General features: G+C 34.6%; 2 protein-coding genes across 4 annotated transcripts in view; one reads left to right on the top strand and one right to left on the bottom strand.

Moving 5' to 3' along the window:
- rbck1 (RanBP-type and C3HC4-type zinc finger containing 1) overlaps positions 1-4,387 on the bottom strand; it is an 8,084-nt gene extending 3,697 nt beyond the window's left edge. Inside the window, exons 1-5 of the mRNA XM_015384138.1 lie at positions 4,126-4,387; positions 3,640-3,784; positions 3,372-3,468; positions 1,444-1,642; positions 1,007-1,137 (exon numbers count right to left, since the gene is read on the bottom strand). Coding sequence (XP_015239624.1) covers positions 1,007-1,137; positions 1,444-1,642; positions 3,372-3,468; positions 3,640-3,784; positions 4,126-4,165 — 612 coding nt within the window. The 5' untranslated portion in view covers positions 4,166-4,387. The remainder of the gene's footprint in view (positions 1-1,006; positions 1,138-1,443; positions 1,643-3,371; positions 3,469-3,639; positions 3,785-4,125) is intronic.
- Positions 4,388-6,439: 2,052 nt separating this feature from the next.
- LOC107090633 (N-terminal EF-hand calcium-binding protein 1-like) overlaps positions 6,440-25,461 on the top strand; it is a 49,216-nt gene continuing 30,194 nt past the window's right edge. For 2 of the 3 annotated variants that reach the window (XM_015384137.1, XM_015384135.1), the window contains exons 1-4: positions 6,440-6,669; positions 15,820-15,844; positions 23,240-23,348; positions 24,680-24,708. In XM_015384137.1, coding sequence (XP_015239623.1) covers positions 6,547-6,669; positions 15,820-15,844; positions 23,240-23,348; positions 24,680-24,708 — 286 coding nt within the window. In that variant the 5' untranslated portion in view covers positions 6,440-6,546. The remainder of the gene's footprint in view (positions 6,670-15,819; positions 15,845-23,239; positions 23,349-24,679; positions 24,709-25,461) is intronic. The other variant, XM_015384136.1, reaches the window with a different exon arrangement.

Below are 25,461 nucleotides of genomic sequence, written 5' to 3'. Positions count from 1 at the left end.
ATATATATATATATATATATATATATATATATATATAGACTCACTTTATATATCCCATATACCTTTTCCCCCCTTTAGACTATTGAGCCGATGTGACAACTGAATTTCTCCACTGTGAGATCAATAAAGTCTATCTAATCTTCTGTTATCATAAAACAAATGTTCATGTATGTCTAGGATCATGTTCTGTTTAGAAACACACTTTTAAGCTTACATTCTCTGACTCGAACCCAGGATCCCCAAGAACCCAGGATTTTAACTGGAAACTCTGAGAACTTAAGGTTTGACATTAAGAGATGCTCAAAATAAATTAAAGTGGGGGTGTATATATAATTGTTTCAGTCTGTATGTATTTTCAAAAAGTTTAAATTGTTAAAGCACAATTTATTCAAAGAATTAAAAGGCCCCAAACTGCTATCACAGAAGTCTTCAACAGAGGCTCCATGGAGGTTCTGCATGGGGGTCACGAAAGTCTTGGTTGATTTGATTTTTTTTTTTATTTTATTTTTTTTTATATATATCCCACCCTGCAATGTTTTCCACTAATTGAAATGTCTTTAAATACACATCAACATGAATTCAACACACTGACGTAAACAGATAAATGGAGGCAGAAGATGTCTTTCAGTCATCAATGCACAGATTCAGCGACACACAGGAGCTCTTTCAAACTGGGCACCGTTTCATTCACAACACCTGTCCCATCAACCAGAAATCTGAATCAGACATACTTTAATAATCCCAGGGTGAAATTACTGTTGTTACATTACTCCATATGAAATAGACTGACTATAGGACCAGTCCGATATCATACAATTTCATACAATATATATAATTAGGGGGTCCTGCTCCATCTCGCCATCAGTTTGGGGGTCCTTGGCCTGGAAGACTTTGTAGACCCCTGTGCTATCACATTCATGTCCATGTACTGTATGCAAATTTTTCAACAGAGCTTTAAATGTCAGACATTAACAAACCTATGATTCTACATGGTTTAGATTCTTACCTGAGGCTTAGGAGGCAAAGGAGGTTTGGGAGTAGGAATGTTTTTTGGAGGAATATGAGGAGGAGCCCTTTTTTCGGCAACACCCACCCCTCTAGGCTGAAGCTCAATAGAATGCAGAGATTCCACAATACCTGAAAGAGAGCAATCAAAGCATAAGAAAGAAGAGCAATCAAAGCATAAGAAAATTTAAAGTATGTAATATGTTGTGCTGCAAATCAGGATTTGGTTGGATAAACTCAAATTTACTCAGTTTGGCCCACAAAAAATGCCAAAGTATTTAGCAACTTCATTTATCTAATTTGGAGATAAAAAAAAAAGGATTAAACCATCTGTCTGCTGAATTGTTGTAAAAAAAAAAATAGAATAAAGAAAATAATAAGCACAGAAGACAAGAAAGCATCTTATGTCACTGCAGTACGGATGACTGCTTTACTTACTAGCCAAACGCTGCTGTTCCTGGTCCTGATTGTGTTGGTGCCGTGTGAGATGGGCAGCATCGGCAGAGAGGATAAACAGGAAAGCCTGATCTCCACTCTTGCGAACGCCGTGGCTGTATAACGTGTCCTGGTCCTGGGCTAGGCGTTTACCGATGACCCAGCGCTGGAGTGTTGGGTGGAACCCAAAGTCCTGGCTGATCTGGGAAGATCAAGGAACAGCATGGAATGCAAAAAATGTACATTCAAAAGAATAAACACATACCAGGTTTAAGGGTGTCACAGTAGTCAAGTTAAGTTACAACCATGAACTTGCTGTTTTGTGCTAAAAATAGACAAACTGAAACAAGTGCTTACTGTCGAAGTGAAACGAAACTAAGATATTAGGGCTGTGCAATGCAAGGAAAATACATAATTGTGGCGCTTTGTGAAAAATTGTGATTAGGACGCCGATTACATTAACACATAATTTGATGGCTCCTTTCTTTCTTTTCAGTTCTTACAAATAATCTTTTTTTTCTGTGAGCTATCTCCAGGAAGAAAAATATGCTCATATTGTGCATCAAGGCCAGTTTGAGACCATTGAACCAGCTAAAGTTTCAATTGATATGCAGAGCATATGCCACTTTAATTACCACCATGTGTCAATTTACCAAATATTTTATCAAAGCAGTCTACTGCATTTGCAGTATTGCAAACATTTATATTTTGATACATTGCACACCTCAAACAAATACCACAATGTTTTTACAAATAAGAATGTCAAACATTTGGTATCCATTTTTATTTGTCCTATTTGATCTAATACCTCTAACTAGATCCAGTTAAACCTATTCCCAGTGGAGTGCATGTGTGGGTCATTTAACTCAAATACAGCTGTTCTGTAAAGGTCTTGAGGGTTGGCTGGAGACCATGAGTAATCATGAAGACAGTGGGCCAAAAGATAGGTCACTAATAACTTAAAGCTGTAAAGAGACCCCTTGGAAGTTTAGAGAACCAAAAGAGATCAAGAGTTCAGAATAGATAGTCTTCTAGCCTTCATTGAAAGGGACAAGAAGAAACCATGGCTGAAAGAATAATGTATGATGTTGTGTTTGCAACCTACATGGGGGTAGGTCATAACAGCAGGTGGCTACAAACATGTAAAAAAAAGGGTGTTGTCAGTATAACCCTAAATGTAACCTTTTATGCCAAAACATACATTGTACGGAGAAAAAAAATCACGGCATGCAGCCTTAACACAGTATTCTATTATGAAACCATGAAGGGATCATTTTTTAACAGCAGGAAAAAGCTGGGTAGAATACACGAGGGAATGCATGGGAATCAATACAAGGCAAACCAGGAAGTAAAACTTTTTAAGGCTTCAAAAGCCTCAAGATTCGAATGGGGTACAAGTTAAAGCAGGGAAAACGCCTTAAACGTAAAACCAGTCCAGTAATGGAATGCACATTAATGTAATAGCATGGCCCATTATCCACACATGAATAATCTAGCAAATAATCTGAGGCGTAGGAGTCAGCTGTACAGATTTTCTCCAGTAAAAGATTTTTATCTACTTTTTTTTTAAGACTGTGCAAAATATCACCTAATCTAAAAAGACGTTCAGCTATAATACCAGCAAAAGATGGCTCAACTCTGCTTACTGATACATATGGTGCTGAATACAAATACACACCACAGTTGATTGTTTTTAATAGCAAGAAGTAGAAAACTAGACTTTTCCTTTCTTTTAACAGTCACTTTCTGTTGGATTACCATATAAAAAAAACAAAAATCACAAAAAAGCAACACTTTGCAGTTGCACTGCGACAAATATAAAGAAAAATCCAATGTTTATGAACACATGGATTAGATGCTACAGTGATATTTTTATGACCAAAGTAAGTGAAAGCAATGATTTCATTTTTATTTTATTTTATTTTTTTTACCTTTTCTTTAAGTTCTGAAATTTTCATGCCAGAGGAAACAACAAGAGTCACTGGAATATAGTCCTCTGACTGGGCATCCTCCACACCCACCATCAATCTACAGAGAAGAAAACAACATACCTCATTAAATGAATCTAACATTATACCCATTTAGTAGGATTTGTTTATTTATATATAACCAGAAAGTTAAAAAAACAAGACAATCTACCGGTACTAACTTTTAACAGTTAGAGGTAATATAAATGACTTTTTCTACATTGTCAGTCACCTGATGGAGTCCTGAGGGTATGCATGGTTCTTGATGCTGACTGACACTGCAACAGAGAGAGCAGAGAGCTTCTCACACAGCTTAGCAGCCTCTTCAGAGTCTCCACTGCTGATGGCTTCACCCAGGGAAAGGGCCAGCTCCTCAGCTGCACCATCAGGAAGAGTTCAACAACATCACGTGACTTATTGTAATGTAATTTTTACCACTTTCTGAAGGAAGCAATTGCACTCTAAGCAGTTTATTTTGCGCAGTTTTCCACTTGCATTGCCCTTTATGAACATACTGTAAAAGAAAACCTGTTTAACACGTCACAGCTGACTATCCAACCTATCTGTATCAACTTGTTTACAAGTACAGTATCATACTACAGTGAAAATAAAATTAATAATAAAAGCTGACAAACTGTCTAATAACAGACATTGGAGGGAGAACTAAGTTAAAGTACAATCAGATTAAAGGATAATTAAAACAAAAACAATAACTCACCTTCTTTCAGGTTCCCTTTCGGTAAAACTTCAGAAGCCATTGTGTCTTAGACGCATGAATGACGCAAAGTTCACAAATGGAACCAAACAGAAACTTTCTGTTGACAACCTTTATGGTTGATTAACTCTCCGTCCAAAATGCTCTTCGGTTGTTCCACTTAAACATACAACATTGTTCGTTTGAGTCAAACAAGGAGTAAATATTGGGTTTACACAGATTAGTTCGTCTCTACTCTTCCCTCCCTGTAGAGCGGCTGTCATCGGAATAGAAAGTGAAACCGCACATTCAGGAAGGTTAGCCTACATTTAAAGGAGTCCACCTCTCCTCACCTTTTGAACATTATGTTTGAGGGTTTATATTTAAATTAAGGAGTTAGTCACATAGTTTCTACAATTAGAAACTATGTGAATATTATTTACAAAAAAAGCTTCTCTTTTCTTTTCTTTTTTTTTTTAAGTTAGAGCAGTAACATCCAGCAGATGGCAGCATATTTCTAGAGTTGACCTACTGAATAACAGCTGGCTCCATGCACAACTCCACCACTCCATGAATTTAAGGCAGCTCTTTAGTTTCCTGTCTTTTTCTATTGGGTGAACTGATTAATCCAGGTGTGTCTGGCCATGATTACTGAGTTCAGCCACACCTGGATTAAACTTAATGCCTTAAATTCAGGAAGTGGTGGTGTTGTGCATAGAGCCCATACAGATAACACAAATGGGTGCAATTCAGTGTCAATGGATAGAATGCTTAAATTAAAATGCTATCACATAGCCAACTTGATAAACTCTCACACATGTCACTCAGACAAACATATAATGAGAACACAAAGAATACAAACCAATTAAAAGACAAAATTAAGAAGTACAAAACACAACACTTACCGCTTGGATATGTAGATTTAATTTCTTACCAAAGCAAGAGATAAAAAAACAGCAGCCAATGATCTCATATTATAAATATAATGATTCTGAGACTATATTGATGTAGTTTTATATTTTTTTGAATAGACTATATTTGGTTATGCTAGTTTATGGTAAAATAAAGTTAACACAACAAAACAATTCAATTATAGCTCTTACTGTAAGTTAAAGATTACCTTGCTTCTGTTAGAGGAATCTGTATAGCAACAAGTAATTTGCAGACCCTGTAAATTTCCTCGCCCAGAATTTCCCCATACCTGCAGTATCTCGTGCATCATCTAACAAATTCTCCTAAACTTGTTAAATAATGCCATTGGCTACTGTTGATGGTCAGAGGGCCTGGTGGTGCCTGTGTATGACAGCCTTGTCTCTGTCATTCTGCTCCAGGAGCTGATGTGGCTGTAATCTAGCTACCATCAGTTTGTTAATGTTGTGTTAATGTAGTGGAAATTGTTTTGGGGTCCTTAAAAATTGATAAAGAAAGGCCATTTACCGTTTTTCACAGAATGATGCTGTCTTCACTATTTCTCTCTTTGGACATAGGGTCTTTATACATTGTTAGCTTTCTGCTCCAACTACCATTCTGCATGGTTTAGGTCTCATCTGATCAAAACTCTTTTATTTTCTTTTTCTCCTTATGGCAAATTGCAAACATTTTTCAAAGTTTCAGATTACTTTTCTTTAAAATAGCTTTTCTTCTTGCAACATCTATAAAGTTTGGGTTTGTGGACTCAATGGTCATTTTCAAGCTTCACAAAAAGAGAAAAGCATTTCTAAAACATAAAACTTCTCACCTCGTTACAACATAGTTGATTTTTATTGTGTCATACTCTTTTTGCTGATGGTAGATAAATATCCTGCTATGTAATTCCAAAGCTTTAAATACTTTTTTAAACTTAATTACTGATCTGTCTTGTGTGTTATTTTTTCTTCATGATGATGCTTGTTCAAATCCTCATCTTTCAATAACTGATAGCAGACATGAATAAAGATTAAATACAAAATAGTGTGATTAGTTAATTATACTTGTTAAGGGTTGCACTGGGATTTACTAAGGAAAAAGCAAAAATTATTATTTATTTTTTTTATGTCAGAAATGTGCCTTTTGTGTTGAAATCCTAAAAGAACTTCCTGGTTGCAGAGTGTGACTTCATTTGAAAAATGTTCTGTTAATGACTAATTTCACAAGAGAATCTATAATTTATTGAAATAACTGAATTCCTTCAAAACAGCCGCAATAAGGTGTTTACTTTTCCTGCTGAAGTTAACACATCAAATCCAGATTGAAGGCGCACCTAAAGGGGCCAATCACTGCAGCTCCAGCAGGAGGAGCTCAGCTGAGCAGCAACACAAAGTTGCTGAGCATCCTTTAGTCCCCGCCTGCCTCTCTGTCTGACTCCTCTCTCCTGCCTGTTTCCCTTGCATTTGCTCCAATTCGCTTCAGCCTGCGAGAGTTTCACAGTTCAGAAGTGATAACCATAAAGAAGTGGCGTTTGAAAAGATGTTGGCTTGCGCCGAGATGATCACTATGTGCCTGCAGTCGGCCAAACAGAAGCATCTTCAGGCTCAGCAGCAGCAGCAGCCGCTCCACAGCTCCGGACAGGGGCTCACTATCTTTCATGATGTAAGTTAAAGGCTTTTTTTTATTCGACCCCTGAAAGAAAAAAAAAAAAATCCCTTTACAATCTGCTTATTTAATTATTCTATTACACCAGCATAAAGATAACAGTTAATATAAAATGTTAAAAATAATATAAAAGAGTCCTAGAGCTGATTCAAGGTGTAACACGGTTGCCTTTTTTGTTATATACATAAAAATTATAATGGAAGCGGGTTGTTTTAGATTGGGAGTGTGTGTGAACGCGCGCGCGTGCGTGTGTGTGTATGTTAGTGTAAATAAGAAAGACGGAAGAACTGCAGCTGAGCCTCTGCATGATAAATTAAGCTCTCAGCTAGACAGTAAAGGGTTGCTGGGGTTTCTTCCCTCTTGTAACAGTTTTATTTTTCTTACCAGCCTTTAACCAAATGACTCCAATCTATTGTTCATTTATAATTCTATATTTTATAAAACTCTTGTAACAGGAAGTTTTCTGAACATATTTTTTGGTTCCCTGAAGGATGGTAGAACATGTTTATTTTGTTCTAATTTTCCCTTTGATTGGTTCTGACCTGCTTTTGTCCTTCATAGCAGCCCTCTGCTAAAACTGTAAACATGCATGCTCATAGACAGCCCTGCTTCAAATGCTGCCCTAACTTACACCACCTGCTGTGAAATTAACCTGCAATGCTGCCATAGAAACCATCCTTGTAGGTTTTCAAACCACTGATGTTTTCAGATTTGAACCCATAAAGCTGACATTTTTAAATCTAGTCAATTACTCTGACATTATCCAGATATAATTTGAGAGGTCATCTTACTAAAATACATTCTGATCCATGTGAACAAATTGGAAGACATAAAATTTTTAGTCCTCTGCAATGCATTTTTCTATTAAGAAAAACATAAGAGATCCAGTCCACTGAATGTGTCACTTAATAAAAACATTGTGCTTGAACCAGCCAATCTCACTAAAAAAAAAAAACAAAAAAAAAAACAGCCATGTTGGACCAACATAGGTATTAAATGTTTTTTTTTTGGTTTAGCCTGAAAAAATCTGACAAAAACTTTTACATCCAGGTAATATAGAATTGCACCAACAATTATTAATAAGATTGATTAGTAGAATATATAAAGTATTAGCCATTTAGCTCAATAGCTGTTAGCTGAAAGTTACTGTGGTTACAAATGGTTTCTCAAATTTCACCACAAAGTGCGATTTTTAATCACTACTGAAATTTAAGCAATATACCAGCCTTTCAAGACAAGCATCCTTAGTCATCAGTGAACACACTTCTACTGTTAGGACTTGCCCCAAATGTGCTGCCAGACACCAGATTGTGGAAGCGTTCATGAGAAATCCCATCAAATCTTCATGTCCTACAGCAATACTCTAGTTGGTTAATTATCTCAGATGCATGCTGCAGTCAGAAATTTTAGATCTCATTACAGACTCAAGTTATGCCCATGCAACTACTACAAGTCTTTTTAGGTATGCCTCTGATTATCATCCTAATAGAGAGTCCAATAATTTTCACAGGTTTCCTGATACTTGATTGTATCCATCTTGGCCTTTAAACACTGAGGACCTAATCTTTGAATATTCCCAATAAGAGGAGCTAAATTGCATGTGCATTTTTTTAGTATTTGCATCAAGTGGGTGGGTAGCGGCTGATCTGCAGAGATTATTAGCCAATGTTGTGCAAATAGATTTGCCCTGCCGATTAACATGAGCAGACTTCTTGTTTTACTGGCAGTTTCAGAGTGGCTGTAATAGAATGGTTTAAAGCTATGGAGATGGTGGTTAAAATGAGAAATATAAAAAAGTTGAAAATACTATTAATACCAGTTTAATAATATGTAATGATATTTATAGCGTAGCAAAAATAGTTTTATTGTGCTATGAACTAAACTAGTACAATAGTAAAAGGAGGAAATTATCTAAAGTTAAATATAAACATTTTTAAATACCATAATAAATGAGAAAGCTGTTTTTGTCTACTGGTTGAGATAAGAGCAGATAAAGCTTCAAACCTGTGGATGTATCTCCACTAGAACCTCTCAACATTACTTTGACATGATATACGCAATTTAAAATTTAACAAAACATATCCGTGCTTCATGTACAGTTATGCTTGTTTAACCCATAGAAAGAAAAAAAACATTTTGTGATGAATAACAGACTCTTTTGAGATTCTGTTTGTTTTTTTTGTTTTTTTTTTTTGTTTTATTTTATAAACATGCCAGATTATTTTAGTTCAGTCATTTTCGTTCTTTGGGTATATATGTATAAAAAATTGCTTTCCTCGCTGCATTAATTTGTACATAACCTGCCTTTATATGATCTACATATTGATGAAGACAAAGGGGCAAAACAAAAAAAACTGCACAGACTGTGCAATTGCGAACACAAATCACTTTGCATCTTCTTTAAAGATCTGCTCTGTGTATAGAATAACAGCTTTGCACTTGTTCAAGATCAGATCTTAAGGTTTCTGGTGCAGCGGAAAGAAAACCAGCATCAGAATATCACCAAGCCCCTGCCATGTTAGTTGTACCACTATTATGTCAGGAAAAACATTCCTTTCTAGATTCACATCATAATTTTTTTTCAGCTTTTTATTGTCATTACACTGTCACTAGTACAGAGCAACAAAATTTACTCTCTGCATTTAACCCATCCCCTTGGGGAGCAGTGGGCTGCCACTGTGTGGCACCCCGGGAGCAGTGTGGGGTAAAGAGCAGCAGTTTGTGGGACTTGAACTCAGAACCTCGAAGACCCAAGCACAATGTTCTAACCACTAGGCCACCACTCACTTACTTTTTTTTCCTGAAACAATTTTTTGATTCTAAATGGTGGGTACCTGCCTTTTCTTGCACTTTTATGTTAGTAGTGGTGTTAGCCTTGAGGTCAAGACATGCAGCCCTGCACTATGAGCATTTATCGTACTGTGGAAACCACTGCAGGTCTATTGCAGTAAGTTAAGAGGCTTTGACCACCTGCTCTCTCACAAATCTGGTAGCAGCCTTAGCTTCCTCTTCTACCACACCCAGGTGATCTTGCCACTGTTCGTTTAACATTTAATATTTAACATGCAAACTTTGGTTCCATCTACAGTGGCGTAGCCAGAAAATTTTAAAGGGGTGGCAAGTCAAAAACCAATGTACACTGACGAGTGGCCGAAAGAGGATGGGCGCCAGAACCTCAGGCTCAATCTACACTGTTCCAACAAGAACGAGCACAACATACATGTTTTCTAAATAAAGACAATCAATACTTTCCTACAGCCTTTGCTAACAAATAGACGCATATATTTAAACATCCATGCTGTCTAAATAAAAGGTAGTAGAAGGTATAGAACAAAATATCTGGGGCGAACATCTTTCCCACTTTCATTACTTACCTACTTTTGTCAAAAATTGTTCTGCATAAAATTTATATTTACATGCACTAATTTCTAAATTAAATAGATTTTTTAAGTTATTAATAAAGTAGTTATTTATCTATGATTTCACTGAAGACTTCTGAATGACTTGTAGAGAATTTTTTCTTTACCCCATATAACACAAGAATTACCGTAGTTCTGAAGTGAACATGAATTGTGTATATATCAACCTTAATGTTAGTATTTTGATTTGTATATTAATTTTTGATATATGAAAAAATGTAAATGTTTAATAAGTCTGAACTTACTGCTGCTACCAACTTTATTAGAGCATAAAAAAATTGTAGGGGTGGCCAATGATTGGCTAAGGTTGGCCAATGCCACCTCTGGCCCCCCATCTAGCTCCGCCCCTGTCCGTCTATGTCTCTAGGAAAGTGCAAGGTCTTAGATTCCATTGTTCTCTTATCCTTATAGATAATTTATTGACTTTATAAGGCTATTCCAGGTCTATTGTAATTTTTATTTATTTTTTTCAGCTATTCAAACTGTTCCTTTGTAGTCAATTATTGTAGCAACCTGACTGTTGTACCAAGGAATGTTTATATTCCTTTTAAAGCAGCGATGCCCAAACTGTCCTTGTTTTAATCATATTATTCTACTCATATCTATCTCATTGATCTAGTTTTTAATGCATTCATCTCTACTGGGTTTTTTTTTTGTGACAGGGAACAATTTGTCTAGAGTGAAAATATTTATGCCGGTAGGCTACCCAATTATTTTACTGTAACAGAAAGTCTATTTTGACTTGAGAGGGATTGTTCTACTTTTAAAGCCTATTTTGCTGTCTCATTCTGATCTAGCCATCAAACCCCTCAGTGTGACACAGACGTTTACCTGTGCTGAAAGCTATGCCTTAAATAGCAATAGCTAAGAAAAGCCGTGATGAGGAATTATTGTGATATAATACTGTCTTACTATGAGGGTCATACATACTGAAAGTGATTACCAGAAATAAATGAAACCCAGGTGTTGCAAGCAGTAATTTAAATGAAAAAAATCTTTTCCTTTGGGTGCAATTAGCTTGTAAGGTTAATTGACTGTACATTAAACTAATATATTCCCCAAATTATTGTGTGACTAGAGTATCTGTATCATATTGATGGTGTGCAATAATGATGAGATAATTAGAAATAATTGATGTCATGAATGTAAAATTAATAACATTATAGAGATCATATGTAACCCTAAAGGTCATATTTGAAGACAAGAAACAACAAGCGATGCTTGTATTCTTATGCTGTTTAATCATTCTTTCATATATTCTGCGTCAAAGGTTTGTTTATGGGTTTTACTGTAGATTCCCATCTCTTTTTCCCCTATTTGTCCTTCTTATCTCTTTCCCTCACTCCTTCTGATTTTTATCCACCCTGCTGTGCTGAAAAAAAACACTGTTAATCTATAACAGGCGGTGATGCTTGAAGGTAATTTAAGAGCATACCAATCACAGAATGCTTGTTACGTTATCTCTTTGCTCTGAACTGTTTACTTTTCATGAGCCCTGCACAAAATCTGCAGACTGTCTTAACTCCTGCCACTATGGCATCAGACCAGCGGCATGCTGGGAAGCAGGTTCTGACCTTTTCATGTGCTCGCTGTAAATGATGCATTATCGTCTCCTGACACTAGAAAACCCAAACACACAGGCCACAACAAACAAGCTGGAACCAAATTGCTCTTCATTTAATCAAGGAAGACTTAGAAATGCTTTGATGAGGAAAAAGTGACCTAAAGAGAAAGGAATTCACTTCACAGCGCTAGATGCCTAAAGCAAATATAATTTTTATGTAATCGCTTAAAAGGAAACGTAATGTCATGCAACAGTCCTGTTCAAAGCGCAGGCACCTTTCTGTAGACATATGGGTCCAAACAAGAGGAGTGTGTTGAGAGGAGGCTGGAAAGAGGTTATGCTATTGATAGAAGTCAGGCATTGACAAAGGAAGGGCAGATGTGCCGACTTTGAGCTTACTGACCTATAGAGAATGAAAGTTTTGACAGTTACTAATAACCTACAGGTCATCTCTGACAAACTTGGCAGGTATGACCTCTGCCAACCAATGGAAATAAATAACTCAGAGAAAGGGGAGCCTAATCAGTGGTCAGCAAAATATCAAATATAGAGTGTCCAGTACAGTCAGAATCTATGCTTACTTTAATTCTTATTGTGACCTTATTCTTGTCATTTTTACTGATAAGAAGATTTAGGATAAGAATTTTTTTTTTGCAATACTCCTAAATATAATAACAATTATTTCTCATCATTTTTCTTTTATAGCTTTAACTATAATGATTTGATCTGTTTTGCACCAACATTCCAATTGACATGTTTTTAATAATTTCTTCACTTTGTTGCACAAAGTGGTTTTAGTTCATGCTGTTTAGTTACATCGAGCAGCTTTTACTACCATTTTCTTTTTCTCACCTCCCAGCTAAACATAATAAAATGTCCACTAGAACATTGACGCTCAGGTAATATAAGGATGCATGCGTGCGTGTGCTGCTAGACTCACATGGGACCTGGATGTAGACTGACTGATTGGGGAATTGGATGCACATGAGCTGACAAAATGCAGAGCATCTGAGAGAAAAAAAATGCAGTGAGCCTTTGGATGAAGGAACAATAAGAAAATGGGGGACAACTAAAGGAACAGATGACTGAGTCTGACTAAATTTAACGTAGGCAGCGGCTGCCGTTGTTCCCAAGGCTTTCCTTCCAGCAGCTGACTAACACCTTTTATATGAACAAGAGCGAGCCATATTGTTGGCCTTCCTCTTGTTAGCCAATAAATGCCTCTCCCAGAGTTGGTGACTCATGTACTCTCTGAAGCTGTTTGACTGATTTATGTTGATATGTGTCAAGCAAGTTTATCATCTTCAGTCTTTAAAAAGCTTCACTTTTACAGGAGCTGCTAACAGAGTTCGAAGAAAAGGATATTTTTTCAGTGACAATTTGTAAAGCAGTGCTCTGATTTATATAAAAATTTCATGGGATTATGCATTTGATAATATATTTGCAATTTATACTCACCCACCACTTCCTTAAGTGCAGCTTTTTTTTTTTTCTCAGAGTGTACTATTTACCATTTTTTTTATAATTCTCTACAAACCTGAGTTAGGGTGGTATTTAAAAATCCAGGTAGACCAGTAGAATATGTAATATTTTGATTAACAACCATGCTTAAGACCCCTCAACTCGCCTCTGTTCTGCTTCTTAGTTTGAAACTAATTTCCACCATGTTTCCAGGCCTCAGTGCATTAAATTAACAAGAAATTAAACATTTGTATCTATAAACTGAACAGTTTTTGTTGATTATTATGTTTATTTGTTTTTTAGGAATCGTGTCCATCTCTGCCACTGCCATATTTCCTCTTATCCAAACAACTGAACCTTGTTCATTAGAAATTAGTCGATAAAATAGCATAACTTGTTTTTTAAAGAAAAATGTTGCCTTTTTCACTTTCCATTTGCTGTGCATAGGCAGTGTCTAAAAGACAAGAACGATTACAGTACTAGTATTCTGCAATCAAATCAGAACAAGAAAGATGATTGTGATATGGAAGAAAAAACAAAATATATATGATATATTGCTATGAATTTGATATCTTAATGATAATGATATTTTTTTTCAATTATTTATTTATGTATTTTTATTTCATTAACTTGAAAAAACAAGATGAATGTTTTTTTTGAATATAAGGCATGTTACCTCACACTTAACTACCCTTGGTATGCTGCCATTTCTCTCATAATCCCTAACACAGACTGTAACCCAAAGTGAAAGCACAAGCCAAAAGACAAGAAAAAAGGCAAAGCAAATAGAAAAGTCAAAAACACATTTTTATAAGCATGCTTTTTTCCCTCTGGGTGTCAAAAAAATGCCTTATATAACCCTGCATAAATACTTGGAGCTGGGACATTGCATCTTGATTGTTTCCAAATTGGACAGGGTTTGGTCAATGAATTAAGCTTTTATGCTATTACAAGAACAACGGTCCATAGAAATGCATACAGTGGCACTGCCTTACTATGTTTACAGCACTAATCTGCCAACCTGTGACCAGCAAAAGATTGCTAACACAGATAAAATCTTCTAAGCAAAAAAAAAAACAAAAGAACTTGAAATGAAGTGAATGCTAATACCACTCTGTTCTGCACTCATGCCGTATTCTGAGTATAAATTCATCCATAAATTAAAATGGAAAGTAAAAGCACAGAGCCATTAAAAAAAGTTTTTTTTTTTTAAAGGAATGCCACATGTTTTAAGATGGCAGATTTATTTAAGTAACATCCATTCTGCTCTTTGAAAATCTTTCTTTCCTTTACAAAAAAAGCAGTCAGCTGAAGACTCTCACGTGCTCTTGCTAATTATAAGCAATGCACCACTGAGTCCCCCAATGGGAGCAGAGGGAAGAGAAACAAAGACAGTTGGAATACAATTACTTCCTTTTGTCCATACACTATGGAAGACTGTGTTATTAATACCTTAAGAAAAAAAACATCAGCTGGTTTAACAATATAATGATGACTGAAAAGGATTAAAACTTGTTGATGATCTGCCAAAACTTAAAGATCATATCAATTAAAGGGACCGACCCTACTGTTTTATGTTGTGAAAAATAGTGAAATTATGCAACTTAATAAAAAAAAAACAGACGTACTTCTGTATAGGAAGAGTGTATTTTACATAAGTGTTATTTACCTCTTTGACTTGCCAGATAGCACAAACAGAATAAAATATGTTCTCTTGCCTATTGTTGTATTATTATTATTATTACATTTAAAATTATAATTTTACAATAAAAAAAGATCATGGTATGTTTTTATTCTGTCACCTATCCCCAAAACACCATTATTTAAACATTCAGAAAAACTGTAGAATTGTTCCACTAAAGCTAGCTTTACAGACAAAGCAGCATCGACAGCTCTTTTGGACATTTTTTCGAAGGAGACACATCTTCTGTGCCACACTAGAAAAAGCTTCCAAATAATTTGTAAAGTAATGATGTTGCTGTTGGGTCTATATGTAACACTAGAGGAGAGAGTGTGCAGAGTGTGTCATGGTTCCAGAAATGTAATTCTTTGATTCTTCTCTTTTTAACCATGTGAGTTTGCATTTTAAAGCAGTAAGACTATTTATCTTAAACATGAACTGAAGATAGAAGTGTATGAACCAAACATATCCAATGACTGAATTCCCCTGAAAACAGCTACTCCAACATGTAAAACTGTATAGTCCAATGTAAAAATGATGTGTTTTGATGATGTAGGTGCTAGTAGGATGCATCTTACAGACAAGCATAAATTATACAATAGATCTGAGTACAAATATTGAATTTAAACACAATGAAACATTAAACAGGCTGTATTGGAAGGTTGAATTTAAGTGGTTTTCAAGGCTGAGGCACCTGCAGGATAACAGCAATCTGGCCTTTCAGCTGCATTGTAACCAACCTCGTTCTGCCCCTAAAATGACTGTTTACTCCAAAAGGGATGATTGCTGAGTACATTTCAATAGAGATGTTCTTCATCAGCTTCTATTAAATATGACTCACTCACCCACACGCCAAATGTACCTTTCTTTTGACTGTGTAAACAAGATATGTGAATGTAAAATCTGTGTTTTTATATTTTAAACATTGGGAATATATTTAGTTTACTAATTTCTTTTGAAAACATTCCAAATTGAAGCTTTACTGAAGTGTGTGTGTTTGCTTTCTCCACTTTTCCCCCCAGATATTCCGCAGAGCAGACAAAAATGGTGAGTACAATATATTTAGCAGTGATCTCAATTGTTTCTTCAGATATTTTAGGTTTAACAAAAAAAAGTTTTAGTTCAACAAAAATAGCTATTTTCATAAATGACTCTATCCAATATCTGAATAAGATGCTAAGATTGCAGATGGAAGCATCAAATTAACTCCAAAAATGTGTGGATAGAATTTCGCTTGGTATAACATATGCATATATTTTTTTTCATTTATACATTTTAAATAATTAAAATATATATATATATATCTTGTTGTATGCAAGACACACTTGTAGTCTTCATCAGCAGTGGTCAGTTTCACCAGTTTTGCTATCTCTAATCAATAATGAATATTAAGTATGTTATTGATATTTTATATTAGTAATGTTGTTAATATTTATGCATTGCTACATTATTTGTCTTCCTTGATTCTTTATCCTACCATTGCCCTGCACAGCCTCCCCATTTTATCACAAAAACATTCTTGAATGCAATTAAATTTTAGAAATAAGATGACACCTCTCAATGAGCTTTAGTGATTTATATAATTATTCATGCATTGATGCTGAAGCAATTTAAATGGTTGTAGCTCACTCCTGCCCACCCCAAATGTGACAAAAGCATAAAGAACTCCTATAGTTTCTTATTGTGTCCCAAAACTGTAATCAATACAGAAAACTTACCATAGCCACCTCTCTGAGTATTTTGGACAAAACACATGAGGTACTTCATGTTAAATCGTATGCTGATATCGAAATAAATATTACACATCTTAGAAGCTGCAGATCTTATAGACCCCTCTTTTTGGCAAACTTACATTTTGATTTATGACGATCTCATCAAAGCAGAGTTGTTTTTGTATCAGCCACTTTGTTTCTGAAATATTTTCACTGCTTTACATCATAAATTTGTATGAGTAATTATATTCTCTGAGTTTTGTGGAAATAACATGCATTTTTATTTTTTTATTTCTTCCTCTGGTGCATTTGAATTAGTTTTAAAGAGTTTTATTTGTTCAACCAATCCACAGTAAAATGACCTAATAAACACTTAGTTTTGCTTTTAAATCTTACAATTTTATGTATTTCATAATTTTAATTTTTTTTATAAAATTTTCCTTAATTAAAGCCTTCTTCTGTGGCTCAGGTAAGAAAATCCAGAACAAAATATTTGCCAGATTTAATACTTCTTTTAGAAACGGATGCAAATCTTTTTAAAGTGCATATAAAAATTAACCTTTTGTTCTAATTTAAAGAAACTAAAAATGGGACCCATGTATCTTGCTTTGACCTGTGGTGTGTATGACATATTACATTACACTGCGTCTGATTCAGGAGATATTTTTTCTGTATTTATACCTTAACAGTCTTGTTGAGTGGTTAGACTAACCTTTCACAGCTAAAAGAGCCATCTTATTTCCTCTTCCTTTGCTGCATGTTATTGGCTCACCCAGGAAGATATTTATTTAGCTCTAACAACTGATGAAATAGGGTGCCAGAGCAAATTAAGGAGGCGGAGGCATAACACTCATCACTAAACATTGTTTTGTTCACACATCAAGGTCTGTAATTATTGTGCTTCTCAGAAGTATTAGCAATGTTTAAGAATGGCCTTCTGCACGATGAAATGTTTTGATTCTTTCAACCAAATATTTTCACTCTTTCAATTTTTTTTCATCATATTGAACTTGCTGAAATGACCAAACCAGCTGCATGAAGCAAAGGAAAAGATGACCATTAGTGCTAAAAGCAACACATGAAAAAAGTACCGCCCTACATTCAGCGGTCTAAATTCTGCAGTAATAGATACAGTGGGGAGTAGACTAAAAATATAATACAAAGGAAAACAAACACTATGAAGCTTTGACACAATTACTACTTGTCAGATAGAAACAGTTGATGTGCTCATTAAGAAATTAAAAGCAAACAGAGGCTGTGAGAAACTGTCTATTATTTTTGCTGGCCGGCATAAAGAAGATTCTGATGTGTTGCAATTATGCAGAAAAATGTTGGTAGAATAAAGTGCAATTCTTTCGACATATGTTATTAGCTCATACTGCTGCTTTGATTTAACATTCTGATTATTTGTTGCTTAATAAATAAGTAGATGAAAATATTTACACTCTATGTTTTATTTAAAAATATGTGAAAATTTGTCCCAGGGTGTCATTATAAGCAACATCATAGTGGTATACTCTTCCAATTTTGAAATAGCTCCATCTATTTGGACATAGACATGAGCATATTGAAGACTTGGTAGATGCCGAGGTGAAGGTGAAAATTTACAAGTAACTTCAGTTGTGTTAGAAGCATGGTGATGGCCAATGGCAGCATGCAGATACACTCAAAGGTAAAAGACATATGGAAAAACAAAAATAGTATCAGGTTATGTTGAGGTTTTTAGAGGATCCAAATGCAGAGACGGAAGCTGAGGTGGTTTCTTGCAGATTTAATAAAAAAAATAAAGTAGTCCAGAACTGATCGACAAGGACAACTCAAGAACCAAAAAAGCTAGGAGACATGAGGGAGGAATAAACCAAAAGAATGACAAGGATCCAGCAAAGCGTAACTGAACAGGAGGTGTTTATATGGGAAACAGAAACAATAGGAGGACTAATTAGCTGATAGGGAGCAGGTGAAGACAGAAGTAACTAGAAGGAGCTAAGGGAAAGGAGACTGGCACAAAGGGGCATCAGAGAGTAACATAAAAATACAACACTGCTTAAATATAACACAAAATGGAAAAGAAACCAATGATCAAGAAAACACAGAATAAAATAAATCACAGTGTAACTGAAAACTTAAAAATAAACTTAAACAGAAGTCCACAAAGGGCAGAATCATGATAAATAGGAATGAGAGGATTCCAGGGCAACTGGAAAAATGTAAATAAGAAAAAAGGCTGTTAGGTTTTCAGGATAGTGCTTCATATAGATTAAACGAAATTGATGATTTCGTTTAAATCGAAAGGTGATTTTACAAAAAATGCACAACACATGCATGTTTATTTATGAATAAAAAATCAATACCAGGTGAATTGTTATATATTTCTGACTTTGTGCTCAGTAAACTACACATCTACAGTAGTGTATAACGTACACTGCAATGGTGATTCCTGAAAACGTTGAGAAATAACAAATAAATTCCTGTGGTATCTATAATGTCTTTATAAGATGTCTTACCATTTATTATTGTCTGGCATGTCCATAGTGCCAGAAAAAAAAAGTTTTAGTATCCTCTAAACATTCTTCAAAGTTTTACGTTACAACCACAAATCTGCATCTATTTTGAATTTATTGATGAGAGTTGACCACAAATGTGATTAATTTGTGAAGAAGTCTTGAATTAAAGTCCAAAAAGTGTAGAATGCACAAGTATTCAGGAACCCCTTTAGGTGACTATTTTGTACAAGCTTGCAGTTTGTATAAAACTGCAGTCCCAATTGTAAGTTGGTCTGAACATTTGCTACATATTTCTAAATGAATATAACAACTTAAAAGGAATTAATTAATAAAATGTTTTTTATTTTTAAGCTTAATGGTTCCATGGCAGCTCTGGCTTTATCTTTATTCTCACTTTCCTGTTGGAATGAGAACCCGCCTGTAGTCTAGCAGTTTTTTTATTTCCAGGAAAGAATTGTATGTAGCACCACACATCCTCCCACAAACCTTACCCTGTTTCTTGTTCATGCTAAAGAAAGATAAAGACACGTCATGATCTCGCTACAACATGGAAGGAGTAGTGTACAAAGAATTGTTTGCTGCATTTTTTTTCCAGTGTGTCATGTAAACCTGATCAACAAGCTCAATTTTAATTTTAACTGACTAGAACACCTTCTCTACACATTTATCATGTCCCATATATCATTTTATTGTAAATTATTGTGATCATGAGCAAATTGTTATTTAAATGATTTGTTCATTTCAACCATCAATCATTAAATGGCCACAGATCAATAAAATGTAAAAAAAAAAAAAAAAAAAACTTATTGAAAAAAGTTTTCCAACTAAATACTGGATTTAGGCCTTTTTATGGAGGTATTAGAACTCAGTAAACAATTAAAGATAATCTCAGATTTTTTGCTTACCTGGTAGCTTAAAAAAAAAAGACAATTATAGCTCTGAACCACAAGTATAAAGGATTCTAGAAAACTGAGACTAAAAGGAGCACACGTCTGTGTCTGAGGATATGGAAAGTTGAAAGTAACTTCAGAATTTCTTAGATGGGTTTGTGAAATATATCCTAAGGAGGACAGGGATGCTAAGAATACCAGTAATAGCTTGAGTATGCAGAGATCCATAGAAGGTTCCAATAAAGAAACCAGAGCTATCTCTCTATGTAATGCCGGTTACTACTGAAGCGTTTGTAGGGAATTTATAGACCACTTAAGAGAGCCTGCATTGGGACAGAGCTTTGAAGGGATATCAGTGTGGCCTACTTTATGCTCTACTTTGCAGGACATCTCCACTTTCTCATATGGTTCTACATAGCTTACAACTAAGTTAACTTTAAATTTGAAGAAGAGTTACAGGCGTTCCATTTAAAAACCAACAGTGTGCTGCAGACTGGTTTGGATTATTGGATTATTAAGGACACATTCTAGATGGTATTCATTATGTTCATGATTATCTGCAATCTTCATGTCACAGTGTTGGTGATAGTTTTTATAAACACTCCCATACCAACAAATTAAGACTATTCTATAGAAGGGCTAATACAGTGGATGCATATACAAAGATTACCTTTAGTAGAGAGTGATGAAGCCACTGTGATCATGTCAAGGCCTGATGGTTTTTAGATTGGTTAGCATGTGTGTCATTGGGTCACAGATGAATTATTTATTACTTCCAAAGCATCAGCTGGCATTTGAAATATGTTCCCTACCTGGAACTCTCCTAACCGGATTTAATATGATGGTAGCTTCATCTCTGCTTTTTCCTGTAAGACCATCAAGATTAAATTATTGCAAATGTTACAAATACAAACAAAATAAATGTTGAACTCCGTCCATTATTGATGCCCATCATTCATCATTATTTTGAATAATTTTTGTATTTAGTGATAACGTCAGTTTGACACTAGTGAAACCTAATGTCGAAAATAAGATTTGTAATACCAACCCGGTTCAAATTCATATAAAGGAAAAGACATATTCAAATAAAAAACTCCAAAGATAGTTACCCACCTGAGTTGGAGTGACTTATAATAAGTGGTTTTAATGCTGCTTATAATGTGTATAACAAATAAAAAAATTTATGTTTTATAGACTTAAGACTAGTAAACTTTAACTCAGAGAAGGTCAAATATATTTAATATATATAAAGATCATTACTTGCACATTTTTCTTACTGAAATCATCCTTCTTTGATGTATGCAGACATACCCCAGAACTGTCAAAGCTGCCTGTGTATATCGTTTGTCCATCAAATGGATGCTGTCTGTTTAATTCTGCACTCCAAATATAGGAATCTTTCCAGATATGACACCAGGAGAGACATGTGGTGGGATCTTTGTTTCACAGTATGTAAGCCACAGTACAGATGGTGCAAAGATCTAAGTAAACAGCACAAACTTTCTATAAATTATGGTAAAATAGCAATCCTAAACATGTTATATAGGAAGTATTGTGTAAATGTAACATATATTCCTGAATAGTTTGTAAAATGCAATGCATTTTTGTCCAATACTTTTATCTAATGAGAGCCATTGAAATAGCATGATGATTTTATTTTCCCACTACTTGTATCTGGCTTTCTCTGTGCTTACAAAGAGTGCTAAAGATAGTGTGCAACAACACTTTTATTCTAGTTTTGATTTATATTAGGACATGGATATAATAGTTTTCTTCAATGTATTCTTCTAAAGGTTATCCAAAGACACTTATGAAAGAAAAAAAAAAAATAAGGGTCATCTTTTTCTCATAAATGTGTGCAAGAACCTTAGAAACTTAACCTTAGAAAGGTCTGACTTTTAACTTGTTGCGAAACATTTTGGTCAGCGGTAATGACAAAATGAAAACAGCCCTAAATTAACAGATGGTCCTTATGTTGCACTTTTTAGCTTCGCTAAGTCAGCTAACAGTAACTCACTGTCATTCGACCTCATCGTTGCCTGGCCGGGGACCATTTAGAGAGATGCCCTTCAGCATTGTGTCCATTTTAAATCAAAAGCTGAAGGTAGAATTGAGAAGTGAGAGTCTTCATGTGCTACAATTTAAGCATTTTGGTTTTAAACAAAAAGTAATAATAATAATATTAATATATTTTTTTTTTAGCAACTTTAAAAACACTCAAGGACGCTGTAGGGGTAAAAACAATAAGAGATAAAAAAGTAACATGTCATAGTTAAAAGAAACAACAAAAACTACAACAGGTGGCTTTTAAGTTTTAATTGAAGATAAACCTGAAGCTGTAAAAACCCAAGATATACATTATAGCTTTATGTGTTTAAGTTTGATCTTTCCTTTGATGCTTTTTGTACATTGTCTTCATTTGGCCATGTTTTTCTCAAAATGATTGTCTTTATTGTGTCTATTTGTGATGGTCAGTGTTATGTGTTTCAATCACTGAGCAAAAAGTACCTTCAGGTTAATAAAGTTTTATATTTATATAACAGTTTTTAATCGTCTTGAATATTTTTGCAAGGCACCTTTTAGTAATTTGGTTCTATGCAAAGAAGATGACAATAAATCTTTTTAATCTAAAAGTTGCTTCAGGATGATAAAGAGAGCAAACCTTCCTTTTACAAAAAATAGTACTTACAATATAATCCGATTTTCTTTTTCTTTTTCTCTTTGCAGGAAATGCTTTGGGTCAAAATCAGTTTCCGTTCAACATTGTCGAGTTTATTTTTGGTCCTTTTCATCTCTGATCTTAAAATGTTCTTCAGTCACAATGAGTAACAGAGCTTCCAACTCCTGCTGGCATAAATCTGGTTGCCTGAGTGTCATTGCTAAGAATTGCCTGCTGCAGATGCAATCTGTTCAATTCTCCCTTTTCATAAGTATTGAAAAACTAGTAGTTTTGCACTAGTAAAAGCTTTCTCTAGGCCACCATGTGTTATTTGTAGTAGCATAGTGATTGATATTTTGCTCATGAAGTAGCTCTTCTTTAATAATTACAGTCCAGTCGTTAATCTTCTGCTATTAATTTTTAGGAGCATCGTTTACCATAACTTTGCGCAAGATATACCAAGCAGGGTCAGAAATTAATGATAAAAAACAAGGACTTATTTACTATCCACAATATATACCTGTCATTACTCACTTAACTATCATTACTAGTATTTAATATATATATATTTTTTTTTTGCCTTGCCCAGATATTTAGAAATATATTACGTTTGCAACATTGGTTACAACAGTGGGTCATTTTAGCTGTCTTAAGTCTGTTTCTTCACTTTTTTTCAGATGATGGCAAGTTGTCATTTGACGAGTTCAATGCTTACTTTGCTGATGGGATCCTGACAACCGAAGAGCTACAGGAACTTTTTTATTCAATAGATGGCCGTCAGAATAAGTAAGTTGTTGTGTGTTTATTTTGATGAATAGGGCTCTAATCAAAAGGGGAAATAATTAACATTTTTGTTTCCTTTTCTAGTCATCAGTCGCAAGTTAAATGACTTCCAATTTCAGGAAGGTCTTCAACAAAATAACAACAAAGAAAAGAAAGCTGCATAAACTAATGACAGTCCACATAGTAATATCATGAATCCCCCCTAAAAATAAACAGACAGACGAATTAAAAACTATCGAGCAAACTGCCAAATTCAAAAGCTTACTCAGTGGAAAAAATAAAAAATAAAAATCTGTCTGAGCGTTTCTGAAGAAATGATCTGGAGTAAACATTTGAACATTGGTGCTGAGGTCTCCCAGTCTTGGGTTTATTGGAAAAAGGCCTATTTATTTTCAAGAAGTTTTTAATTAGACTGACTGCTTTGTTGTTGTTACAGATTATGAATTTGCATTTATGGGAAATATTTCTAATTGATTGACTGCAGATTTAATTACAACACATGTTTTATAATCTTACTCTTAAATTGTGTGTTTTAGTAAAAATATAACAGCCCATAAAACACTACGAAGACACATTTAATCAAATATGGTGAGGCTTACTTAGCAAGCAGTTTTTCATTTTTAAAAGACAATGGTTATTATATAGCAATAGTAGCTCACCATCAATTTTCTCTTACACTTTCATTGCAAAGCAGCTGGCATGAGAATAGCTCCAATGTTGAATTATAGATTAGTCATGTTCTTCAACACATCAGTATGGCTTATTCACTGTAATGTGACCTATTGGAATACACTTATAACATCAGCCATTAACTGGCTTGATTTTTCACCAATGGAACAATGAAAATGACCCCTAATACGCCATTAAAGCAAAAGGTTGCTGTTTCGGGCTTTTCAGTAAAAGTGTTATTATAATAAATTATCATAACAAAAGCTTTTTACAGCATCTAGTGTGATGACCTCTTTTTGTGAATGGTAAACAAACAGAAAGGATAATTTCCTGCAATGTATTAAATCAAATATACATTTTAAAGTTGAAGGCACATTTAATCCTGAAATACATATATTTTACAAAAAAGAGAAATGGATACTTTTTAATGCTAAATAAAGGGTAATCTTTATTTTCAGTCAAGACTATTTTTGTTGGGTTTTCTAACTCAAATAATGACCTTTTTTATGGTTTTGATTAGATTAATATGTGTAGTTCTTTGGGATAACTCTGCAATATTCTCAGTATAAGAGTCAAACAGTATCTCAAGTAGAAATAAAGTGCAGCACACCTTTGCATGTGCCTAATTAACTGCCCTCCCTTATCTCCTCCTGTGTTCTGCCCAGCAGCAATCTGGACACTGACAAGCTTTCAGGTTGGTAAAAGATTGCATCATATGTTTGGATATGCTATCATAGGCAAATATCAGCTGATCCATAATGATGTTGTATAATAATATGAGGCAAGAACTTAAGATTTGAAAATCAGCATAGATAATTTGCTTTCAAAGCACTTTTACATTTATTTCAATATTTTAAGTTTTTGGCCATGCTCATCATGTTTTCTTGGTCTAATATGTTATTTCACAGATAACCTTTTTTATTGTGTTAAACTATATCTTATATGGAGTTACTTACCATTTAGTGTTTTGTTTTTGTTTGTTTTTACTTTACATCAAAGCACTTAGCTAGCCTAAATCTAAAAACAGCTGTCCTCCTTTATCATCTTAAAATTCACTGTGTATCAGATGCCCTGAATAAAGCTAAGAAATGGGGCACGCAGATGGGTAAACATCAGTTGTGCCCAGAGTAAGACTTCTGCATAATTGATTACATGGGAATGGCTTACTTTCCATTTAATGTCAAAAGAAGTCCGCTGTTTTCCGTCGCGGCAACTTTTAACTCTTATCAACTTCTGGGAACATTTATTTTTTTGTCTAGTATGGATTATTTAGTAAACCTTTTTGGAGGACAGTCTTAGCAGGAATGAACCAAAAAGTTTGACAAGTTAGATCTTGTTAAATTCGGATCAGTGCTTACTGTGCCATACTGTATGAAGATATACAATTAGAATCTTGCTTAAGATGCAATACCTACTGTTTTCATAAATGGTATTCCTGGCTATGCAT

Source organism: Cyprinodon variegatus, unplaced genomic scaffold (genome assembly GCF_000732505.1).
Source record: "Cyprinodon variegatus isolate N-32 unplaced genomic scaffold, C_variegatus-1.0 Scaffold305, whole genome shotgun sequence".
NCBI lineage: Eukaryota > Metazoa > Chordata > Actinopteri > Cyprinodontiformes > Cyprinodontidae > Cyprinodon > Cyprinodon variegatus.
The sequence above is the reverse complement of the archived record's forward strand: the minus strand, read 5'-3'. Positions and strand labels throughout refer to the sequence as shown.